General features: G+C 30.3%; 1 protein-coding gene across 1 annotated transcript; it reads left to right on the top strand.

Moving 5' to 3' along the window:
• Positions 1 to 7704: 7704 nt before the first annotated feature.
• On the top strand, positions 7705 to 10526 carry LOC114193901 (putative 2-oxoglutarate-dependent dioxygenase AOP1). Its single transcript, XM_028083884.2, has 3 exons — positions 7705 to 8147; positions 9393 to 9714; positions 10010 to 10526. Exons 1-3 carry the CDS (start codon positions 7792 to 7794, stop codon positions 10271 to 10273), a joined length of 942 nt encoding a protein of 313 aa, XP_027939685.2. The 5' UTR covers positions 7705 to 7791; the 3' UTR covers positions 10274 to 10526.
• The last annotated feature ends 10968 nt before the right edge of the window (positions 10527 to 21494 follow it).

Here is a 21494-nt window from a genome sequence, read left to right on the forward strand (position 1 = left end):
TAACAACTTTAATTGTACTCTTATGCAGAAGTTAATGTTTTTCTTTCACATTAATGGAAAATTCTTAAAAACATTCTTTTTAGAGATGAAAATGTGTTGGGGGTAGTTAGTATCAGAAGGGTTGTCTGAAGTCATTAATATTGAATATTAATCTGCACTGTGTTTTGTCACAATCTCCTTGCAAGTTTTGAGAAGAGATATGATATTGTTGCCATGGAGTTTGTACCTTGATGTGTGGTTAATTAGGTGAGAAATGAATTTTGTTTCACAAGTGAGATAGTTGATCATTACTCAACATTTTAATCACTTCATTGTATTAGTTACCATTAGACATTTCAATGCACCATCATATATTTCTAATTTTATATGATCATGATCATTTTATACATAGTTTAATCATCTGTGGAGATCAATAAATTTGTTACATTATCAATCACTTCTGAGAGATTTTTATAACCTTATTTCTAAGTTTTAGATCAAATTGTTATTACTTTTCTTTTCTCTGCCACCCTACACAAAACAAGAAGGGTGAAAGATAAATCTACAAACTCTTTGGATTCTCAGAGGTAGACGGAGGAACTGTATGTATTCTTCCTTGGATTTTCAGAGGTAGACGAAGGAAGTGTCTCAAGATTTATAATGATATCAAATTTATAGTTTTCCATATTTTTGGGGTATTCTTTTATGTCTGTTTAGATTTTTATATTAAGTATCAACTTTTTATGTACAGAGATTTCAGTTTCTTTTGAAGCTTGTCTCATTTTTTATCATGGATCTGGTATAATCCCTTCACGATTCACTATTTTATGATTTTTTTACTGAAAAAAAAAAGAGAAAACAGAGGAGAAAAGAAGTAAGAAACTAGTGTGGTCCCTATCATGTGGATTTGGGCCCTTCAAGTGCTGGAATCCTCTTATTATGCATAATGGAAAGAATTATTATATTGTTAGTTTGGACCACAAAGCAGAAAATAGAAAACACCACCACCCTTTTCTTTTCTTATCCTTTTGCATTTTAATTTTTCTTCTCTTTTTCTCTCATCTTTACATTACTTAGCAATGTTCTGGTTGGGACAACCAAACTAGGAGGATTTCCTTTGTCTCATCATATTGGGAAAAAAAACTGAGACATAGAGAACAAAACAAAAACATAAACACAGCAACTTTACTTTGATATATGCAGAAAGAATATAACTATGACTACAAGAACTTCTGCATAAATATTGTAAAGAGAAAAAAAGAAATAGAACAATAAAATAGACTTCTCCATAATTTAATTTGCAGATTTTTTTTTTCTTTAAGTTTCCAAAATCTGATAATTTATGCAGAAGTATTTTTTAACATATGAAGAAAAAAACATCCATCTTTTAAATATGAAAAGGTTTTATTCAAATAGATTCCATAAAGTGGTAGACAGTACTAAAACTGAAAAAAAGCATGAAATAAATTTGTATCATATACAAAGAGGTTTCTAAACTTAACTACTTGATGAACCCTAAAAGGCCATGTTATTCAGGAACTAAAAGAACTGTTTATGAGATGAGAGTATAAACTGAAAAGAAAAGGAAAAAAAATGAAAATAACTTTCAACAAGAAAAACCAGTGAAAATCTGAACTCGGTACTCAAAGGTTTAAAGTTAGAATAGTGTGGATCTGTTTCAAATAATTAATTATATTCTTGAGATGTCATGATCAAACAACTGTATGTGGTGATCTGTCATTGATTTATTATGTCAGTAACGTGCTCTTCCAAAGTTCTAGAGGGGTCTATTTTTATTACTGTATACAAATAACAATGATCAATATCTTGCTAAGGAATTCTAAAATTATTGTTTCTAAAAAAAAAAAAATACTCATTTCAAGTAATATTTTGTCAAATGTTAAATATATCCTATATCCTATATACATATGATTTTTAGTAATATTTTTTCTACAAAAATGTCACTAAAAATATGACATTTTTTTAAATAGATAGGTAATAATATTTTAAAAATATTGTTAAATTTCTTAATGAAAAGTTAATATTGTAGAATTATTACTAAACTTTTTTTAGTAATATTTTTTATATAAAAAGAAAACATTCTAAAAAGTTACTATAAACTTTTAGTCACATAACATTCTAAAAATGTTATTAGTATACATATTTTGCAACATCCAATAAATATTATTAAGTTAGCTATTTAAAATTAGAATAAAAAGTTAAAAATAAACATTACTAAAAGTTATGCTTTTGTAAAATTAGAAAAAGATATGTGAAAAAGTTAAAAAATATATAAAAATTTGAAATTTTGATTGATTCAATTTAAAAACATAAGTTGTGGATCCAATTAGTTCTCAATGAATAAGAAGATTAAACATATTATTATAATACCTTTGCTACTAGATTTATTTACAAAGAAAGTAAGGAAAATTATGCAGCATGGAGAAGTTTATTACAAATTGATTGTGATTGAGGATTCCTGTCGCAGCAGAAGCAAAGTTTGCAACTAAAAACCTTTCTCCATATAATTGTCGACTCATGTAATGCACACACTCCACATGAATCAACATGCTCATATCTCACCACATGAAAACGAATCCTGCACCCCATAAGAAATACAAACATAATTTGGAGGTCATTATAAGAAAGTTTGACTGTCCTTTTAAATTTTGGGGTAAACCTATTCAAAATGGGAAGGTTGGGTTTTGAAGGTAATATGTAGTAGCCATAATCATGAGTTGGTTGATACATTAATTGATCATTTCTATGTTGGTAGATTAAAATTGAATGAGCATTCCATGCTAATAGACTTGACTAAAAATCTAGTGAAGTCAACAAATATATTATTTTAAAAGAGAACAATGTCTCAAAATTGAGAAAGAAATTGAGAAAGTCTATAGTACTTGATATGCATACATGAGATCACAAAGAGGATCTAAAATCGAAATGCAACGATTAATGTTGTTGCTGGAGTGTGACAATTATATTCATTGGAGTAGGTGTAATGAGTCTTCACATGTTATCATAAACATTTTTTGGACACACCTTGATTAAGTTAAATTGCTAAATGCATTTAACATTGTATTGACGATGGAGAGCACTTACAAAATCAATAAATATAGGTTTTCTTTGCTTGAGATACTAGGTGTGATGTCTACAAGATTGACTTTATGTGACACTTTGGTATATTGTTAGAAATTGAATGAGAATACAACTCTATTTGGACTCTTGAAAGACTTAGACGATTGCTTTTGAGATTGAACTTGTTACTTCAAGTCATTGTTAGTAACAAAGAACTTATTTTAATAAATTCAATTAACATTGCTTTTTTCTAAAGGTGAAAAGCTTTTATGTTGCTTTCACATTAATAAGAATGTAAAGCAAAAATTATAATGTAATTAAGTAGATTCTATGTAAGCGTGGAAAATTGTTATGAACGCATGAGTGACTATTATGAACTGTGCTTATTTGATGCATTATGGGGGAAAGGGTGTATGAAACACTTTGAAGTTGTTTATTTGCCATGACTGTTGTTATTTTTTAAAGGGTTAAATATGATTTTAGTTGTTTAAATTTTCAGTAAAAATTGGAATTAGTCATTTTTCAAACTTTGGCTCAATTTAGTCTTCAAACTTTATAAATGCATGAATTTAGTCATTTTAACCAAATTTTGTTAAGTTTATTTGACATTTCAAATGTTTTTCATAATAGTATTTGAGTTGTTTATATCATTTAACACATTTTCACTTCAATGTTAGTCGAGAAACACATTTGAAACGTCAAATGAACTTAACAAAATTTGGTAAAAAGGATTAAATCCCCACATTTGTAAATATGGAAGGTTAAATTGGTCTAAAGTTTTAAAGAAAGACTAATTTCAATTTTCACTAAAAGTTAAGGGACAAAAAAATATATTTAACCATTTTTTAAATATGTAAATGATGTATTGTAACACCCCATTTAATTGATAAACATAATTAAAATAAAGCGTCACACAAAAGATATAACCGCACAGTTCTAGAGTTTAAACTTAACTCCTTACAGTTATCCAAAGCACACCACGATGCCAAAACCAAACTGATACAAGTTCAACGGGAACGAAAATAGTAAAGTAAGAGTCAAGTTGGTACATGGGCCACAACCCAACAAGAAAACCCAGAGTAGAAAGATCTAGATGACTAAGCAGCGGAACCATCACCTCCTTGATGACCACGTGTGTTCCTCGCATTTGCTCCCATCAACAAGTTGATGATTATCGCAAAAGAGAAAATCACACAGCAGAAACACACAACAAACCATAAGGGTAAGCTAGAGTAAAACAGTTCATCAAGTGTTCACATGCATTACACAATCCAAGCATTTCATATATCATCCAAGTATTTCATATATCATCCAAGCATGTTATGACTTTCTCAAACAATACACTAGACTCTGACTCGACTCATCCGGATACATATAATCTGGTCGGATTCAGCAGATGCTTGCACTTGTGGTGGATACCTCTGCTCACCCCCGAACTGCTCGCCCCCGAGCCATGTGTTACAAGTGTTATGATGAATCAATTCCCTCACACACAAGGTTAACCCTTAATGAGTTTCAAGCCTCCTGCTACTCTCACCACAGGAGTCAGTCCGCTCTAAGTGGGACTAACTGACTCCTTCAAGTGTCAGGATGCAACCTTACCTTGAATCCTTACCAGACCATATAGATGGGGCACCACCATGGACACCCACTAACAGGGGCCATGGAATTACGTCCCGACCACTGAAGCACGACCCTGAAAGTCTCACCTAGAGACTCCAAGGAATTACGCATTGACACGGACCAATCATTCTCATCAATTAAAAGGGGTTTAACATGCATACACACACACACACACACACACACACACACACACACACACATATATATATATATATATATATATATATATATATATATATATATCACATACCAGTTCCTCATAATTCACCTCTTTCGTATTCCCAGTAAAAATCCATACCAACCCATTATTCTCGAACCATGAATATGGAACTCCATCTCATGTCAACATCATGCCTCATGGATACCAACCATCTCCATTAGATCACATCTAAGATCATATCCAACTCATCATTTTCAAATCCAAAGATCACACAGTTCTTGCATACTTAATTCATTCATGCTTTAAATAGGGTAATGAAATCATGCAGTAGATCACCAGTCAACATATATAACACAACAAATATCACCCCAATACATGCATTAGCCTCGCTCAGGCGAAAGGGCTCTTTCGCTCAAACGGCAGGCCCTCGCTTGGGCAAGAACACCAACAATGAGGGTTGCTGAAAACGTGATTCTCGCTTAGGCGAGTTCCTCCTCGCCTGAGCGAGTTGTCTCCTCGCTAAAAAACAAAGTCTCTCGCCTGGGCTGAAAACTGCAGCGACGAGCCAAAGTCCTCACGCGATCTCGCTTAGGCGAGTCCCTCTCGCCTGAGCGAGATGTCTCGCTCAAACGAGAGCTCTCTGCCTGAGCGAGAGCTCGAGTGTGGATCTGGCCTGTTCTGCAATTCTCACTTGGTCAAGATAGGCCCGCTTGGGCAAGAACATGCGTTTCTCGCCACTGTTTCCCTGTACAAATACATTTCCACATCCAAACAATAATACTCGCCATACCATAAAGCCATAGCAACATATAAGTTCAAACATCACGAAACACAAGCAAAACAACAACCATCGCACCAAACAAGAGGGTTCTAGCTTCCCTTACCTAGAATGAGCTAGTACAAGGCCTTAACACCAACATCGGAGCACCCCAGCTCAAGGAACAAACTTAGAAGATGGAGTGGAAAATGAGATCGAGCTTGAGTAACCTTGACCAAGATTGGGGGGGGGGGGTTAAACCCTAGCAGAGAGTTCGCAGCTGCTGTAGGAGGGAATAAGGGAACTGTTTTTATGAAAAAGAGACGAATGAGTGAGGTTATGGCAGATTAGGGTCTTTGGCTCCTTATGGGTCAGCCTTAGGCCCAATTGATTTGGACAACCCTTTTAAAATTAGGGCAGAATAAAAGTGGGCCTTACATGTATCCTCACAATTTATTTTTTGTTAAGACATGGATAGACAATGTCATGCATGTGGGGAATATAACATCAAATAGGTATGTTTGTATGTGTTCATGAGTTATTTTTATTATATTCATACAAGTTGTTGTTGCTAATGTCTTTTTTTAGTTTGTAATATGTGGAGTTGAAAGTGCTCACTAGAATTTAAAGTGAATTCCACAAAATAGAATGGGAGACTTGTGTACATATTGGAATACACTAAAAAATGTCATAAAACCTTCAACATAATAAAATTATTAAGACATCCTTTTAGCATAGTCTACACATTGTGGGATAGACTTTCAATGTTAGTTTGTATAAAATATTAGTGAACTTTGTATCTAAATATTCTTTGATACACAGTGCTTTGTATAAAAGACTAGTAGGCTTTGTATCTAAATATTCTTTGATATACATTGCTGAAGAATTTGATCGGGTTAGACACTTGTATTTTGATAGTTAATATTGCAACTGTATAATGAAATGTAATTATAGTTTACCTTGTCTTGATAATTAGCTAGATATGACCTTAGTATCATGTCACTCAATAAAATTATATTATGTCAACTAGATTGAGTTTTTCTAATATGTCATCATGACAAAATAATCTATTATTTTGATTTTACTTGTTTTGGAAACAAAACATTGACAATATTGAGTACTTGATATCATAATCAATATATAAACAATTGTTAGTTCAACTTGATTCACTTGATAACATATTTTGAAAGAATTTTCATTACTTTCATCATAATCAATATACTTTGAAAGAATTTTAGAACATTTTCTCAAAAATATTTGAAACATATTTCAAAAAAACATTTTTAATATGGCTACGATGATTTGAGTGATTAGTTATCATAGTATATATTGTGATTATTTTATGTGCAAGACTCCCAACCACACACACCTGTACATAAATTTCTTCAGCGCAAATAAACAGTCACTAATGTTTAAAAAAACTTTTTATAAGTACTTTTAGTAGAAAAAGAATATTAACCTAATTTGTAGAGTTTGCCACATATTAGTTTTTCCACCTTTTTTTTCCAATTATATATAAATTAATTTTAACTTAGTTAATATCATCTATTTTTCTTTTCTTTAAGCGTTCAAAACGTTTATTTCAACCCTATTTAACCATAACGTGTAGCTTACAATAGTGGACAAATATTCCTCCTTGATCAATCTGATGAAAGTAATGAAAATACAAACGTGAAAAAAATATTAATATTCTCATAAATTATTATTATTTCTTTAATGATTATTATTATAAATCCTATGTGTTGGAAGAATTTAGATTCTTCGTTGAGTATTTTTGTGTTGTTCATCTACTGTGTCTTCGTAATACACTGATTACCACTAATTTTTATGTTTTAAAATATATTAAAAAAATATTTAAAATACCAACACAATATATTTTTAATGTTCAGTAGAGAATAACAAAAAAAAATAGTCGAGAATTTGAACTCATGTTGGAACTCAATGTCTTAATTTATACATTTAGTTTGATTTATGATCAATTATATATATATATATATATATATATATATATATATATATATATATATATATATATATATATATATTCCATTGTCCTTATTCCCTAAATAGAGATTCCTGCACTATATATGGTTATGCATGACATGACCAAGTCTCTAAACACCAACCTTGTGCAAGAACGTTACAAGAAAGACATAGAAAAGTATTACAGATTGTGTGAGAAAGAAAAGTCATGGGCAGTGAGGGTTTGAAGATTCCATGTCTGAAATTTTGTGGATTGAAAGAGGGGAGTGAGGAATGGAGAGAGATGAGCAAGAAAGTGAAGGATGCTTGTGAGAGCCATGGTTGCTTCATCATGGTTTATGATAAGATTCCAAAGGGTCTATGTCATCACATGTCTTTGTTCATTAAAGAGTTGTTTGATTTGCCTGAAGAAACAAAGAGGAAGCACACAAGCCCCAAGCCTTATAATGGTTACAATTCTGACTCCCCAGTTTATCAGTGTTTTGGACTTGAAGATGCTTCTCTTCTTCAAACATCCCAGGCCTTCACTAACCTCATGTGGCCTCAGGGAAACCCTACTTTCTGGTATAATATTTCGCGTTTTAACCTTTTTCTCCTTCGATTTATAGAATGTTCTGTATATCTGAAAAGTTCGGTAAAACTACCATTCTCATGTAATTTTTTAGAAAAGTTGAAAAAAATGGATAAATCGTGTTAAGATGACACAATTTCACTTTGAAGAAGTCGTTTCAAGATCACCTGACTTTAGTTCAAAAAATTTTTAAAGTTGTATTTGTATTAATGTGACATGATTTTAGTTAAGAGGATCCCACCTAACACAATTCTACCAAAACTGAACTAAAGTCATGTAATTTTGACATGAATTCAATTTAAAATGCACTGAATTAAAACTATGTCATCTTGATACAATTTTAGCTTAAAAATACTTTGCATAAAAATTATGTCACCCTGATACGACTTCTTTTCAGTAAAGTGGTATAAAGGTAATACGATTTATTCATATAATTTTTTTTTTAAATCTATGTATTTTTAAAAAAATATTGCATCGGTAATTTTTCCGTGAATTAATAAGAGAATTCATGATAAGAGATTTATATTTGAAAGAGTATATTCATTCATGCACTTTTTACTCTTTATATTTATGTAACTACATTTCTTTAGAATATACTTGTCTGTTTCCCAGTCTTTTCATACTGGTATGAATTTTAAGATATTATCAGTTAAAAAAGTTAATAAAATTATAATGCATGCATGACAGTTTGTAATATACTTGTTTTCCTCAGCTTAAGTGCTTTTTATTCTTTAGATTTATTCAACTATTTTTGCTCTGTTTTTCGTAAATTAATTAACCTTTTTGTCACCACACCCTTGAGGATGCTTACTTTAAACTCGTTTTGAAAAAAAAAAAAACTTCTAAACTTGTTTAACTTTATCAAATTTTCAAATAAAACATATAGAAAAAGCAATTCAAAACACACACTCAACTATTTTGTTTATTTCTTGATATAGAGAGAGTATAATATTCTATATCACGTGAAGACTAGTAACTCAGATTTGCTTCATCTCAGAAGTGGCAATTGTAAATTGAATCGTGGCATTTCGAGTTTCTGCCATAAGTGGTATACAAGTTCACTTCCCAGAAACTAGTTCTTTAAGATTTTATATCTTATGCAAAAGTCTTATAAGACTCTATTATTGTAGAATATTATTGCTCTTAATAATTTCCCTCATAAGCATTGATCAGTTTGATACATGTTTTAATTAATTAACCTTAATTATTATGTGGTTGGTGTCTGCACATGTATGCAGTGAGACACTGAACTTGACAAGCTCCAAGCTAGTTGATCTGAGTTTGGAGATTATGAAGATGATTGTGGAGGGTTATGGGCTTCCGAAGAAATACAGTTCAAAGATCGAGGAGTTTAAGAGTTCTTGTCATTTTCGTTTGATGAAGTACAAAGTTGCTGAAAATGGTGAAGCTGCATTGTTGCCTCACACAGACAAAAGTGCCTTAACCATTTTGTTTGACAACCAAGTGGAGGGTCTTCAGGTGCTCACCAAATCAAACCAATGGATTCCAGTGAAGATACCCCAAGAAGGGTTTGTGGTCATGGTTGGTGATGCGTTCAAGGTGTCTATTTATCTATCTATCTATCTATCGGTCTGTTTGTGTGTCTGTTATCTGTCTTTATATATATACAAAGATCGTACCAGTTTAATACAATTTTGACTCATTAAAGTGAAGTCGTACCAACCGATACGAATTTACTTTAATGAGTCAAAATTATACTTAGTACGATTTTTTCAGGATTAAGTTGTACTAAGCTGACACAACTTGTCCATTATTTTGATGGTGTTGACATGTATATGTTGATGTTCTTGTTATGATGGGTGATGTTTAGAAGATTTGTGTGAGTGATTGACAGGCCTGGAGCAATGGGAGGCTTGATGCTGCGACACACAGAGTTGTGATGAAAGGAGAAAAAGAGAGATATTCGTTTGGACTATTTGCATTGCCGAAAGAGGAAGTGAATATTGAGGTGCCTGGTGAGTTGGTGGAAGACAACATTCACCCTCTTCGTTACAGACCATTCAACTATGGAGATTTCCTCAAATACTTTCTTTTCACTCTCAGTCCCAATGCATTAGATGTCTTTGCTGCTGCTTCATCCTACCCTCAAGGATCATAAATATAAATCATTACAATAATTATGATCCTGCAAGATGTTACAGACTTTTGCATATGGAACATCATCAACTATCTACCTCTATATAAACTGTCCCTTATAATAATCTTTTCTTTTTAATGGCTGTTTCTTTACTTCTTAAGTTATAATATTACTTCTTTTTTGAATGTAAACGAATATAAATGGATAATGTAATGTTTGTATGTTTTCTCTTCATAAGATGAGGACAATGAAACAGTTTCAAGACATTGGTAAAGCATTGTATGCAGTCTCTTTCTATATATGTATTGACAAATTAAAGATCATAGGTAAACAATATGGAATTATTTTTCCTGTAAAATAAGTTAAAGGGTAAACAATATTAGGTTAATTATATAAAAAAACTTTGTAAATTTAGGTAATTAAACTTGCATTTAGTATATAGAAATTGTTACTGGTTGTTGGTAGTGCAAACCAAATAGAATCATGACTTTGAGTTGTACCAAGTCTGAAACCAAACGAATTTATTTTTTGTCCCATAATTCCCCACTATTATACATAAAATTACATAAAATGATATTTCTTATTTGTGTATTTTTTATTTATAGATAGATCTTTATAACTCATTATAACTTATTGACTAAGTTCGTTGAAATTTCTATTATGACTATCATCGACTATTGTAAAATAAACAATTCAAAAAATCGAATAAAAGAAGATATTCAACTAAAGCAAATAGAAAATTCAAATAGAAATTCAAGTATCATAATATTTTATTTAAGAAGAAAATTAACGTTAATATACAATTAATCTTGAAACAAACTTTTTATCTTTTTGATAGGTTCTTACAAGTATAAGAAAGTTATTAAATATCAACCGATTTTAGAAATCAAAATAATTAGTCACTACATTAAGTTAATTAAGTACCGTTTTATAAGTTAAAAATTATTTTTATTTAAATGAGTTCATAATAAATAAAAAATATAATTTACAAATTAGAGTTTAAATTGGTTTGGAAGATTACCTTCAAAAGTTTTAATTGCTTTATTATTATTGATTATAAATTAATCTCTAATTTCAATTTAAAATCTAATTCCTTGCTAGACAATAATTTGGATGAGTGACATGGATTACCAACTTTTGGAGTTGTAACTTTGTTATAATGAATCCCTTTGTGGGTATAGATTGAAATTCCGTCAAATCATGTTAAACTTCTGTGTGCATTTATTTCTCTTATTATTCTATTTACCTTCTATTATTTCCAACACGTTTGATCTTTGTTTTCGATTTTGTTTATGCAGTGGATGTTTCTCAATGAATTTGTGTGAAATTATTTTTAATCTGAAGACCCATATTTAAGGATGATCAATCTTCTCACACACAATTTTCTTCTTCCACTTTCTATATATCTCATTATGTTGAAAAGGGAAGCCTACTCATTCAATTGAAGTTTTGATGATGTCCCAAAGTCAAATAACGTTATTAAGCATTACCTCTAGTAATAAGTTTAATATTTCATTTGAATGAATAGTGCATACTTAGAAGAAATATAAGCCAAGCCAAGAACTACATGGATCAACAAATCCAATTCTAAATTGCAAAAATATAAGTGTAATAGTAGTTCTTAATGAATTAACAACTTATGTAATGAATTATTGAAGTGCACTGCAGCCACTACAATCAAAATTTAGTCATGATAATCGATTAGGTAAAACTCTTAATCCATTAATCTAACCAAATGAATCCTCTTTCAATCAAATCTTAAATTCATTTTTTAAAGCATGAGACATGACATACAAGACCTGATTTGAGAGATTGAGAAAAGATAATTCTTGAGTTCTCGAAGAGATAATTCTGCTGGGTGATCAAGAATATTAAGGATGAAGTTGATCTTGGGACATCTAACTTGGCATTAGAGATAAATTGTCACATTTGCACACATACTCGTACCTTTTTCTATTGAATTACTATTCTTTTCATTGTTATTCACTGTGTAGGTGAATGTCTATTTGCAATTTTGTGTAGCATTACATTTAGGGGGGGTTCTTGATTAGTGAATCAAGTTCTTGGGTCATTAGAGTCTAGGATTATATAGGTAATCTTGTAATTCCTAGAACTCTATTGATTTAGTGGAATCCTTCTAAGCTGGAAGAAGACTAGATGTAGATTCATTTTTAATTGAACCAGTCTAAAAATTGTTGCCTTCTCTTATTTCTTTCAACTTTTCTATTACTGCTAATTGCTTGAATTAATCCATTAAGACAACATTGATAAATTGATTCAAGCATTCATAAAGATTGAAAAACAGTTCAATTTTTTTTAAAACAGTCAAATTGTGAAAATCCAATTCATTCCCTCTTGATTTGTGTATATTAGACGTATCTGTATTAACACATCACACTTCTTTTTAATTCACAATCATAAATTTCCTCACATTCATCTTTTATTTCCACTTAACTCACCACATTCATCTTTTCTATCCAAATACACATCCTTCATATATATATTTCTCTTTTGCATCTCCTTTATCCACATTCGTTTCCTTCGTCCATATTTATCTTCATCTACATTGAAAAAAATATGGCAAATCTTGTACGATAAAAAAAATTGAGAAAAAGGCATGATTAATTGAGTTTCAAGAAAATGATAAAAGAAAACACATAAAAAGTAGGAAAAACTTTTGAAAATTTGAAAGATGAAAATGATCTAAAAGTACAATTTGTTTTGCTTACAATCATCAATTTTTAAACAAGTAAAAAATTAAACCAAACACATAAAATTTGCTCTAACATATAACACTGAATGAAAATGATTTATCAACTTATATATCGTGGATAAAGAAGTTTGAATTTGTGAGAACGTTGATTGTGTTAGATAATAGGACACCACCATGCACGAGATTGACAAGTTAACAACTGAATTTTTCATATTTCCCTTTGATTGGAAACCACACCACATGGCCATATGATTTTGTAGAGTGCCAACAATATATATCTAGATGCATATTAATGGAAATGTCCTTTTAAAATTAAAGTATTTAAGTTTTCTCTAAAGTTTTATAATATAAAATAGGATTTGAGTTTGATTCTCAAATGACACATATCTATTGTATTTAATATTTAGTATTTATATTTTACAAGTTAGTTTAGGTATTTTTAGAATGAAATAGAATTAGAAAAGACAAATAGCTTAAAGAAACATAAAGGATAGTTCTCTATCCAAGTTTGGACAAACGTTTTTGAAAAAAAAAAAACAAATTAAATTAAAATATTATTCAATTTAATTTATATATATCCAATTACCAAATCAAGATTTAATTAACTTCTAACTTGATTTCTAAAATTAGAAACACATATTCCAATCATAAAATGTAAATAAAAAATTAGAAAGAAAGAATAACAAACAAAAAATACTAAATAATTGATACAAAACTCAATTTAGATTATCAAATCAAAATATAATTAATTCTTAATTAAATTTCTAAAATAAAAACATATAAATTGTAAATCTGATATTTGAGAGGAAAAAAAGCGGAGAGTTAAACTATATAAAAAAAATCACAATTTAGATTTCTTTTTATTGATTTAATCAAGATTTAGTTATTGGTACTTAAAAACCCGAAAAATAGAAATGAGAGAAAAAAACGAAAAGATATTTTGAAATTGACAACGAAAATATCTGAAAATTAGGATTTATATTTATTTAAATTAAGTCAATAAAAGATAAAGGGTAAAAGGACACTAATTATAAAAAACAAAAGTAAATATTGAAATTAAATAAATTTAGTGTTGATTAAACAGACACTAATTTACTTTAAAATGTTTTTAAGCTAACATTGACTAAATAAACAATAAATATAAAAAATTAAAATAAATAAGGTTATTGTTTGTAGATGCTAATTTTATTTTATTTTTAAATGTTTTTATCTATTTAAGTTGGTGTTGGTAAGTGGATGCTAAATATAAAAAAGTATTAAAAATAAATAAGTAGATACTGATTTTAATTATTTTTACTATTTTATTTATTTAAGTTAGTTTTAGAAAAGTGGATGCTAAATATAAAAAATTAAAATAAATAAGGTTAGTTTTGACTTAACTATTTTCATTTATTTTTAATATTTATATTTATTTAAGTTATCATCGATTAAGCTGATACTGAGTTATATATTCTAAATTCGTGTGCGTCTTTCATATTGAATATTAATTATGAGTTACTTTTAATTTGATGATCCCAGATTTATAGATGACAAATCTCCTCATACATAATTTTCTTGTCTCACTTTTTTGTATAATGTCAACATACTCATCATCTTCATTCACATTCATAAATCTTTTCACATTCGTATCTTTCATTCACCCTCATATTTTTCGTCTACATTCATCTCCTTCATTCACACTAATTTTTTCATCCACACACATTTATTTACATTGTTTTCCTCATCTTCCTCAACCATATTCTTCTCCTCTTCTCCTACATCCATGTACTCCTTCTCATATGCTTTCTTCATATCCATTTGTTCCTTCCACATTCATGTAATCAATGACGAGTATTTACCTACGGATTACCGATGTATTTTAGTAATGGGTAATTATCGATAGATATTATTGAAAGAATTTGGTTATTGGGAATTATTGATGAATTTTGATATTTATTGATAAAATTTATTGATGAACATTTTTATGGATTTACCATTTTTGAGGTATGAGTTATCCATATAAAAGATTTGACACCATCTTCAACATAAAACTTATGTTCATGATTTTTTTATTTTCTTATATGCCACCCAACTTCATTATTTCTACTAAGTGTGAAACTTTCAACTCATATGTGAAAGATGCATGACTTATAAACAAAATATGTTCCATTATGGTGAGGAATTAGGAATGGTGACTTCGATGGAGACAAGTATGTTTCTCTTGTGGTAAGACCGAACAACACTTAGGGCCAAATGAAATGTGTGTTAAGATAAATGGATGAGAAAAATATGTTCTCTTGTAGTAAAAACTCGTGGTAAAATCAGCTTATACTTGAGAAAAATTATTATGAATTCAAGTATAAGTTGAAAGTCCCGCAATAAATAAAACTAAGAAATTTGAGTGGTATATAAGAAAAGAAAGACCCATAAATGTTGAATGTTAAGATTTTATTATGTAACCTCTATGATGATTGGGTTATCTTTGAAATCCTATATAAACAACACTCTTATGTAAACATAAGCGGTGTTATTCTAATGCATTTCTTAAGTTTAATATCTCTCTTCCTTTATCCTCTTCTTATATAAACAACTTATGTCTCAAAAATGATAAATCTCTCCCTCATTACAAAAAAAATGTTTCATTAACAACTAATTTTAGTGACTAAATGTTGTTAGTCACTGACTAATTTAAATACCAATTTAAAAAATATTTGATCACTAAAATTGATTGTTAATGAGACATTTTATTATAACAACTATTATCTCCTAAAAATTTCCAACATGAATAATAAGTTTAATTGGAATCAATTTAGTTGATGTGAATCAAGTTAAATAAATTTAGATTAACCTTCGCAATAAGCCAAAACCAAAATTATTAAAAAGGTAGAAGTAGTAGCGTAGATAATATGCTCTATAGTATAATGAAAAAAATAAATCAACAACATTGAAACTAAGACAATTATTATGTTCGAAAAATGCATCTCACCATGTTAGAGTAGAACTCCATATACTCTACTCAACTACTTACCTAAAGCACCTTTTGTAAGCATGTCCATCCAATGATTTTGGATTAATGTGTAAGCATATAAGTAAATAATCCTATTTTAAAGTAACTTTCCTTTGAGGTCACTTCACAACTTGAATAATTCATATCCACAATGTTTCTTTTTATCTTTACACAAATGATTAATGAGAATCATGTTGTTTATACCAACTTTATTTGGTGCATATCATCATCTACTTTGTCTCACTCGTTCATGTCATTTGTATGTGATGACTACTTTTAGAAATTTCAAGGAAAAAAAAACACGTGGGTTTAACGTTTTACTTTTATATTAGTTGATCCTTAAACTTCACCATAGGATAACAATAACTCTAGAATAACTATATCCCATAAATTTACTCCTATTTTTCAATTACATTTTTATCAAACATTATATTTATTGATTTTAAAATATTTTTTATTTTTTTAAATGTCGTCATTTAAATTTTGTTGTCAAAAGTTATTATTTTTATCTTTTTACTTCTAATATATGCATTACTTTTTTTTTCAATCACAATTCGTTGGTCAATTCTTTTTTATGTTTAAGAATAAGTTGACCGATGACATAAAAAAATTGAAAAAAAAAAATTAACCAAAAAATTAAAAATATAAAAACAAAATTAACAACTAGATCAACCTATTAATAATATAATAAAACAACGTGATATTTAAATAAAAAAAATTATTAAAAAAAATTAGAACTTAATTATTTTAATAATAAATATCCTTGTGATTTAATAATATTTATCCTTGTCATTGCTAATAGCTATTCGTGTACGAAATATTTGTCTAATATTTCCAATTATTTTTCATCAAAACTTTTTAGGTGTTTAACATTCCCTTGGAAAAGAAAATTCAAACCTAATAATTTCCGAAAATTTCTTCAACTAGTCAGAGACTCCTAAATATGCGAACAATATTTGAACCATTGGACAGATAAAGCATAAGAAAGTTGTGTCATTTAATGAATGAAATGTTAAAGAACTAACATGATATGAGGTAAATTTGTTTTGTGTAATCGATTGGTTCACCATTTTGTTCAGTCTCATAATAATTTGGTTTGTTAGAGTCGTACGAGAAACAGTTTAGTCTTTTCTCTTTTTCATTCTACTTATGTTATCTTCTTTAGATTCTTAACCTTTTTCGTTTTTCTTTTCCATTTTGTTGATTCTTTGTCGTTTTATGAAACTAGTGCAATGAAATCCATTCATGTGAAAAATTCAATAGTTTGTCTCGGTCGACAATGTGAGTGTTGAATTTATTTCCACTTTTAGATTATATATATATACTACAAGAAAATCTGAGTTGTTAAATGGATAAAATCGGTCGTAATAATCCTTAACTACCGAAAATAAATGGTGGTGAAAACCCTAGTCGTAAAATAGTTAGTCATCAATTTTAAAATCGATCGTTAAAAAGTCACCGAAATTGTGGTCGCTAATCGGTCACTAAAAATTTGGTCACCTTAAAGTATTAGAGACCAATCTAGCAACCAAACTTTTAGTTGCTAATTCAGTTGCTAATAGGAATAAATTTTAATTTAATAAAATTATTTTCATTCACTAATTCGGTTGCAAATATATAGATTTTTTAATTTAAGTGAAATAGTATCGGTAGCTAAATTAGTGGCCAGACTGGTGACTAAATTGGCGGCTAATTCAACCTGTTTATATTTAATTTTGCTTATAAATACTGCATATTTAATTACATTGAATAACAATAAACTCCAATACAGTGTAACAAAAAGTAGTATGATACATGATCTAAGATAAAGCAAAAATGAAATTCTTTCCAAATACATATGCAAGTTTTAAAGCCATCATACAATTAAACCTAACTAATGGTCATGGAGACCAATTAAGCCTTCAACGTGAGATTGTTCCATCAATCTACCCTCCCAAGGCTTGGCTGCCATCCAACGCTCCAACGAAGTCCAACCCTAGTTAGCTTTAATCTCATGGCTCTTCAGAGAGGAAACAGAGCCAATAACTTTGTTAATTCAATTTGCTTTGTGGTGGGAACTCTTGTCATTTCATTAAAGGCTATTTATCAAAAAAGATGAAAGACAATATATAGTTTAGGTAAAACTTTAACTTGAACCTACTTTTAGGCGTTGAATCAAGCAAGGATTTAAACCAACAACCATCTCTCTTGCAAATTCATCATCACTCATCCATGCAGATTTATCAACTACCTAGATATAATAAACAAAATAATTGTTAAATTGAATTACATATTCTATTATGTTGTCAAGTTGATTAATTAAGTTTCACACTACAAATGTAATACATACACAATTTGTATAAATCTTTATATATGATATACCTTTGATTACGTGAGGTTCTGAAAACTTAAGGACCATTTCACCATAATTGCAGAAGATTCCCTTAAATAGTGAAGGGCTACTTAGGTTGAATGTATCCATAGGTAACTTAATTCAAGCTTGATAGAGGTCATGTTCTTCTTTAAAGCTACAAAACTCTTCCATTGAAAAATTTGAATCAAGTAGACTTATGAGCATAAGCAATAATTTTCGAGATGAAGATTGTATCTCATAAATAAGGAAGTCCTCTAACTTCATGTGACTGAAATGTGCATCTCTTGGAACATGAGAGTTTAGTTTGTTACATCTAACTCCAACAAAATGAGTTTAACTCTTCATTATCAGTAAGAGTCTAAAACGAAAATATAACCAATGAATAAAAAGATGGAGATCCAAGGATGAGAATGGAGTCTTCAAGGTGACCATAGGCCCAAAACATTTAAAAATGCATATATCTCTTCTCATTCACCTAAAAAGAAAAACCTTTCTCACCAAGACGCTAGAGAAATAAGTCAAAAGTTTCACATCAGCAAAGGCCATGCTTGACACCAAACATTCCATGCTTTGTGTGTGCACTTAGAGACAAGAAATGAGTTCTTTGTCCAAGTGGTGCCCAACGCATGTAATCTTTTAGACTGAACTTGAATCTCTCTTTGTTTGACCTAAATGCTACTTATTTAATTATTAGGCAAAAAATAATAGATATTAGAGATATAATTAGATGATAGTAACTAATATCTAACTATGTATAAAACAAAAATAAAAATAAGGAATAAGTAAATCAAACTAAATAAGAGTTTATTATATTAATATAAAATAATTAGTAATAATATTAATATAAAATAAATAATTATGTCAATAGTAATTAACATTATGAGTTTTACATGTATGCCTTCAAGTTATTTACTAATTGGTCCGCGTTGGGATAGTGAGTCTCGATAATACCACGAGTACAAAAAAAAATCTTATACAATTAGGTATTAAAATTAGAGTTCTGGTCCACTTAAAAATAAAAATCTTACTTTTGTTTCATCTTACTCTATAAAACCTATCATCCCACTCTACTTGAATCAAATGAGTATTAACTATTTATTGATATATACATATACCTATAATTATCACTATAAGTAACTCAAATTGAATGTTTTGGGCTTAAATATCTATTTAGCTTTTATAAGAACACTACAAAAACAATGTTTTATCCTAATGTCATGAGGAACGTTGTCGTGTTTCTGAGATATTTTCCTAAGCGACGTGAGACTTATTAAGTGTATTAGAACAAGCCTTAGTCGAGGGCAAGAGGAGTTGTCGGTCCCACAGACGACGCCAAAATGTTCTTGTATGGAACCGAGTTGCCTCAACAGTCTTTAATCCTTCGTCTCTTCTTTATGGTCGGTCCCACAAACGGTGCCAAAATGTTCTTGTATGGAACTGAGTTGCCTCAAGAGTCTTTAATCCTTCGTCTCTTCTTCGCGGAGCTCCCCCTATAACATCCCTACTAGATATTACATGTTTAAAACAAGAAATAAGAACAAAATATCAAACGTCAAATCTTTTATTATTTCAAAACGTGTAATATTTAAAATATCATTAATTGCGTCAAAACTATTCAATAATAATAAATAAGATCTTTACAAATTTTCCACAAAAAATCCAAATAAAATAGCAACAACATAATAATGTCCTAGCTTCAACCCAAGCTAGCCCCTCTCTTCGTCTCAAGCATTAGCAGCATCACCTGTATCATCAACTACTCCTGTGTAAAGAATTACACGATCATCGCCAAACAAAAACAGAAAGGGTGAGCTTAACAAACATCAATTAAATAATATATATACACCCGGTTATATTATTATAGTTAGACCTTGGTCAAGTCCTTAATACCCCAAGGCTTTTCAACCTTCAAAACACACAACATAGTTAGCCATGGACTCAAGATTTATGATGCTCACACGAACCTGCCCGCTCGTAGTCCTGCCTCTACGAACCTCCCTGCTCGTAGTCTTACTCTACGGGCTTACCCGCCCGTAGTCCAACACATGTGATCTACCAACTACGTACCTCCTTGCACACAACATCTTTTAAATGTGAGCACGAAACATACGAACCTACCTCGCTCGTATCCCTATATGAGAGTAATTGGGTATGAACTTCCCCGCTCATACCATCACATGTTAACCACCATCCATGAACCTAGCCGCTCATGGCACAACATCCCCTAATCCATGTTCGCCTCAAATGCGCACCAATAACGCCCACAAAAGAAACAAAAATGCACTAAACTCGCTTGGGCTAAAAACCTTAGTTTAAGCGATCAGGCCTGTCTCGCTTAAGCTAAGCTTCCTCGCTTGAGCGAGCGTGCTACCATGGCTTACTTGCGAAGCCTCGCTTAGGCGAGCTCATCTCGCTTGGACGAGATCTTCCTTCGCTCAACACCAACATCTCTCGCCTAGAGCGAGAATAGCAGAAATTCTCCCCTAACCTCCCTCCCTCTATAGGGTTTTCCTACCCTTTCACATTCAGGCCACAAATTGACAAAAATAAAGATGTCAATTTCATTCTCAGCAAGGATTGAACACACAACCATTCAATCACAAAGCCAGTGCACAACCAATTCAACCAATCATGTTTCATGATAATTCTTATAATTTTAAGATTACATTATCAGGATTCACATTCAAATATATCATTAAAATAATGCACAAGTTAAAATAACATACAATTGGCATACATAGGACTCAAACCCAAGTTCTTTCATACAACTAAGTACTCTCAACCACATGAGGTAATACTTTTTCACATTTTAGCACTCCATATTAAATGCCTTAAAGGCTTCTACTACCCGCATTTATTAAATAATTATTTAATTAATTATATATTTTTTGGTCTTACACCCCCTAAGCAACTACTTAGCGTGGACAAACATGAAGGAGAATACTTCCATCTCTTCAGTTCCTTACCCGCCCTTAAGAGTGTGAGAGGGATCATCATGGGTGATGAAGCTTCCACCAAACTCCGTCATAGTTTTGTTTTTAAAAGACATCGTAAAAAATGGAATAAGAAAGGAGTTAAACTGCACTTAACCTAGATTCCTTAATGATGTAAAACTTATCTAGTATAGGGAACACCTTTAATTTTAAATATTTTTAAGTTGGTGGTACAAAACTAATATTTTTAATAATAA

The sequence above is a fragment of the Vigna unguiculata genome, chromosome 8 (assembly GCF_037176805.1).
Source record: "Vigna unguiculata cultivar grain cowpea cultivar isolate G323 ecotype 2 chromosome 8, ASM3717680v1, whole genome shotgun sequence".
NCBI lineage: Eukaryota > Viridiplantae > Streptophyta > Magnoliopsida > Fabales > Fabaceae > Vigna > Vigna unguiculata.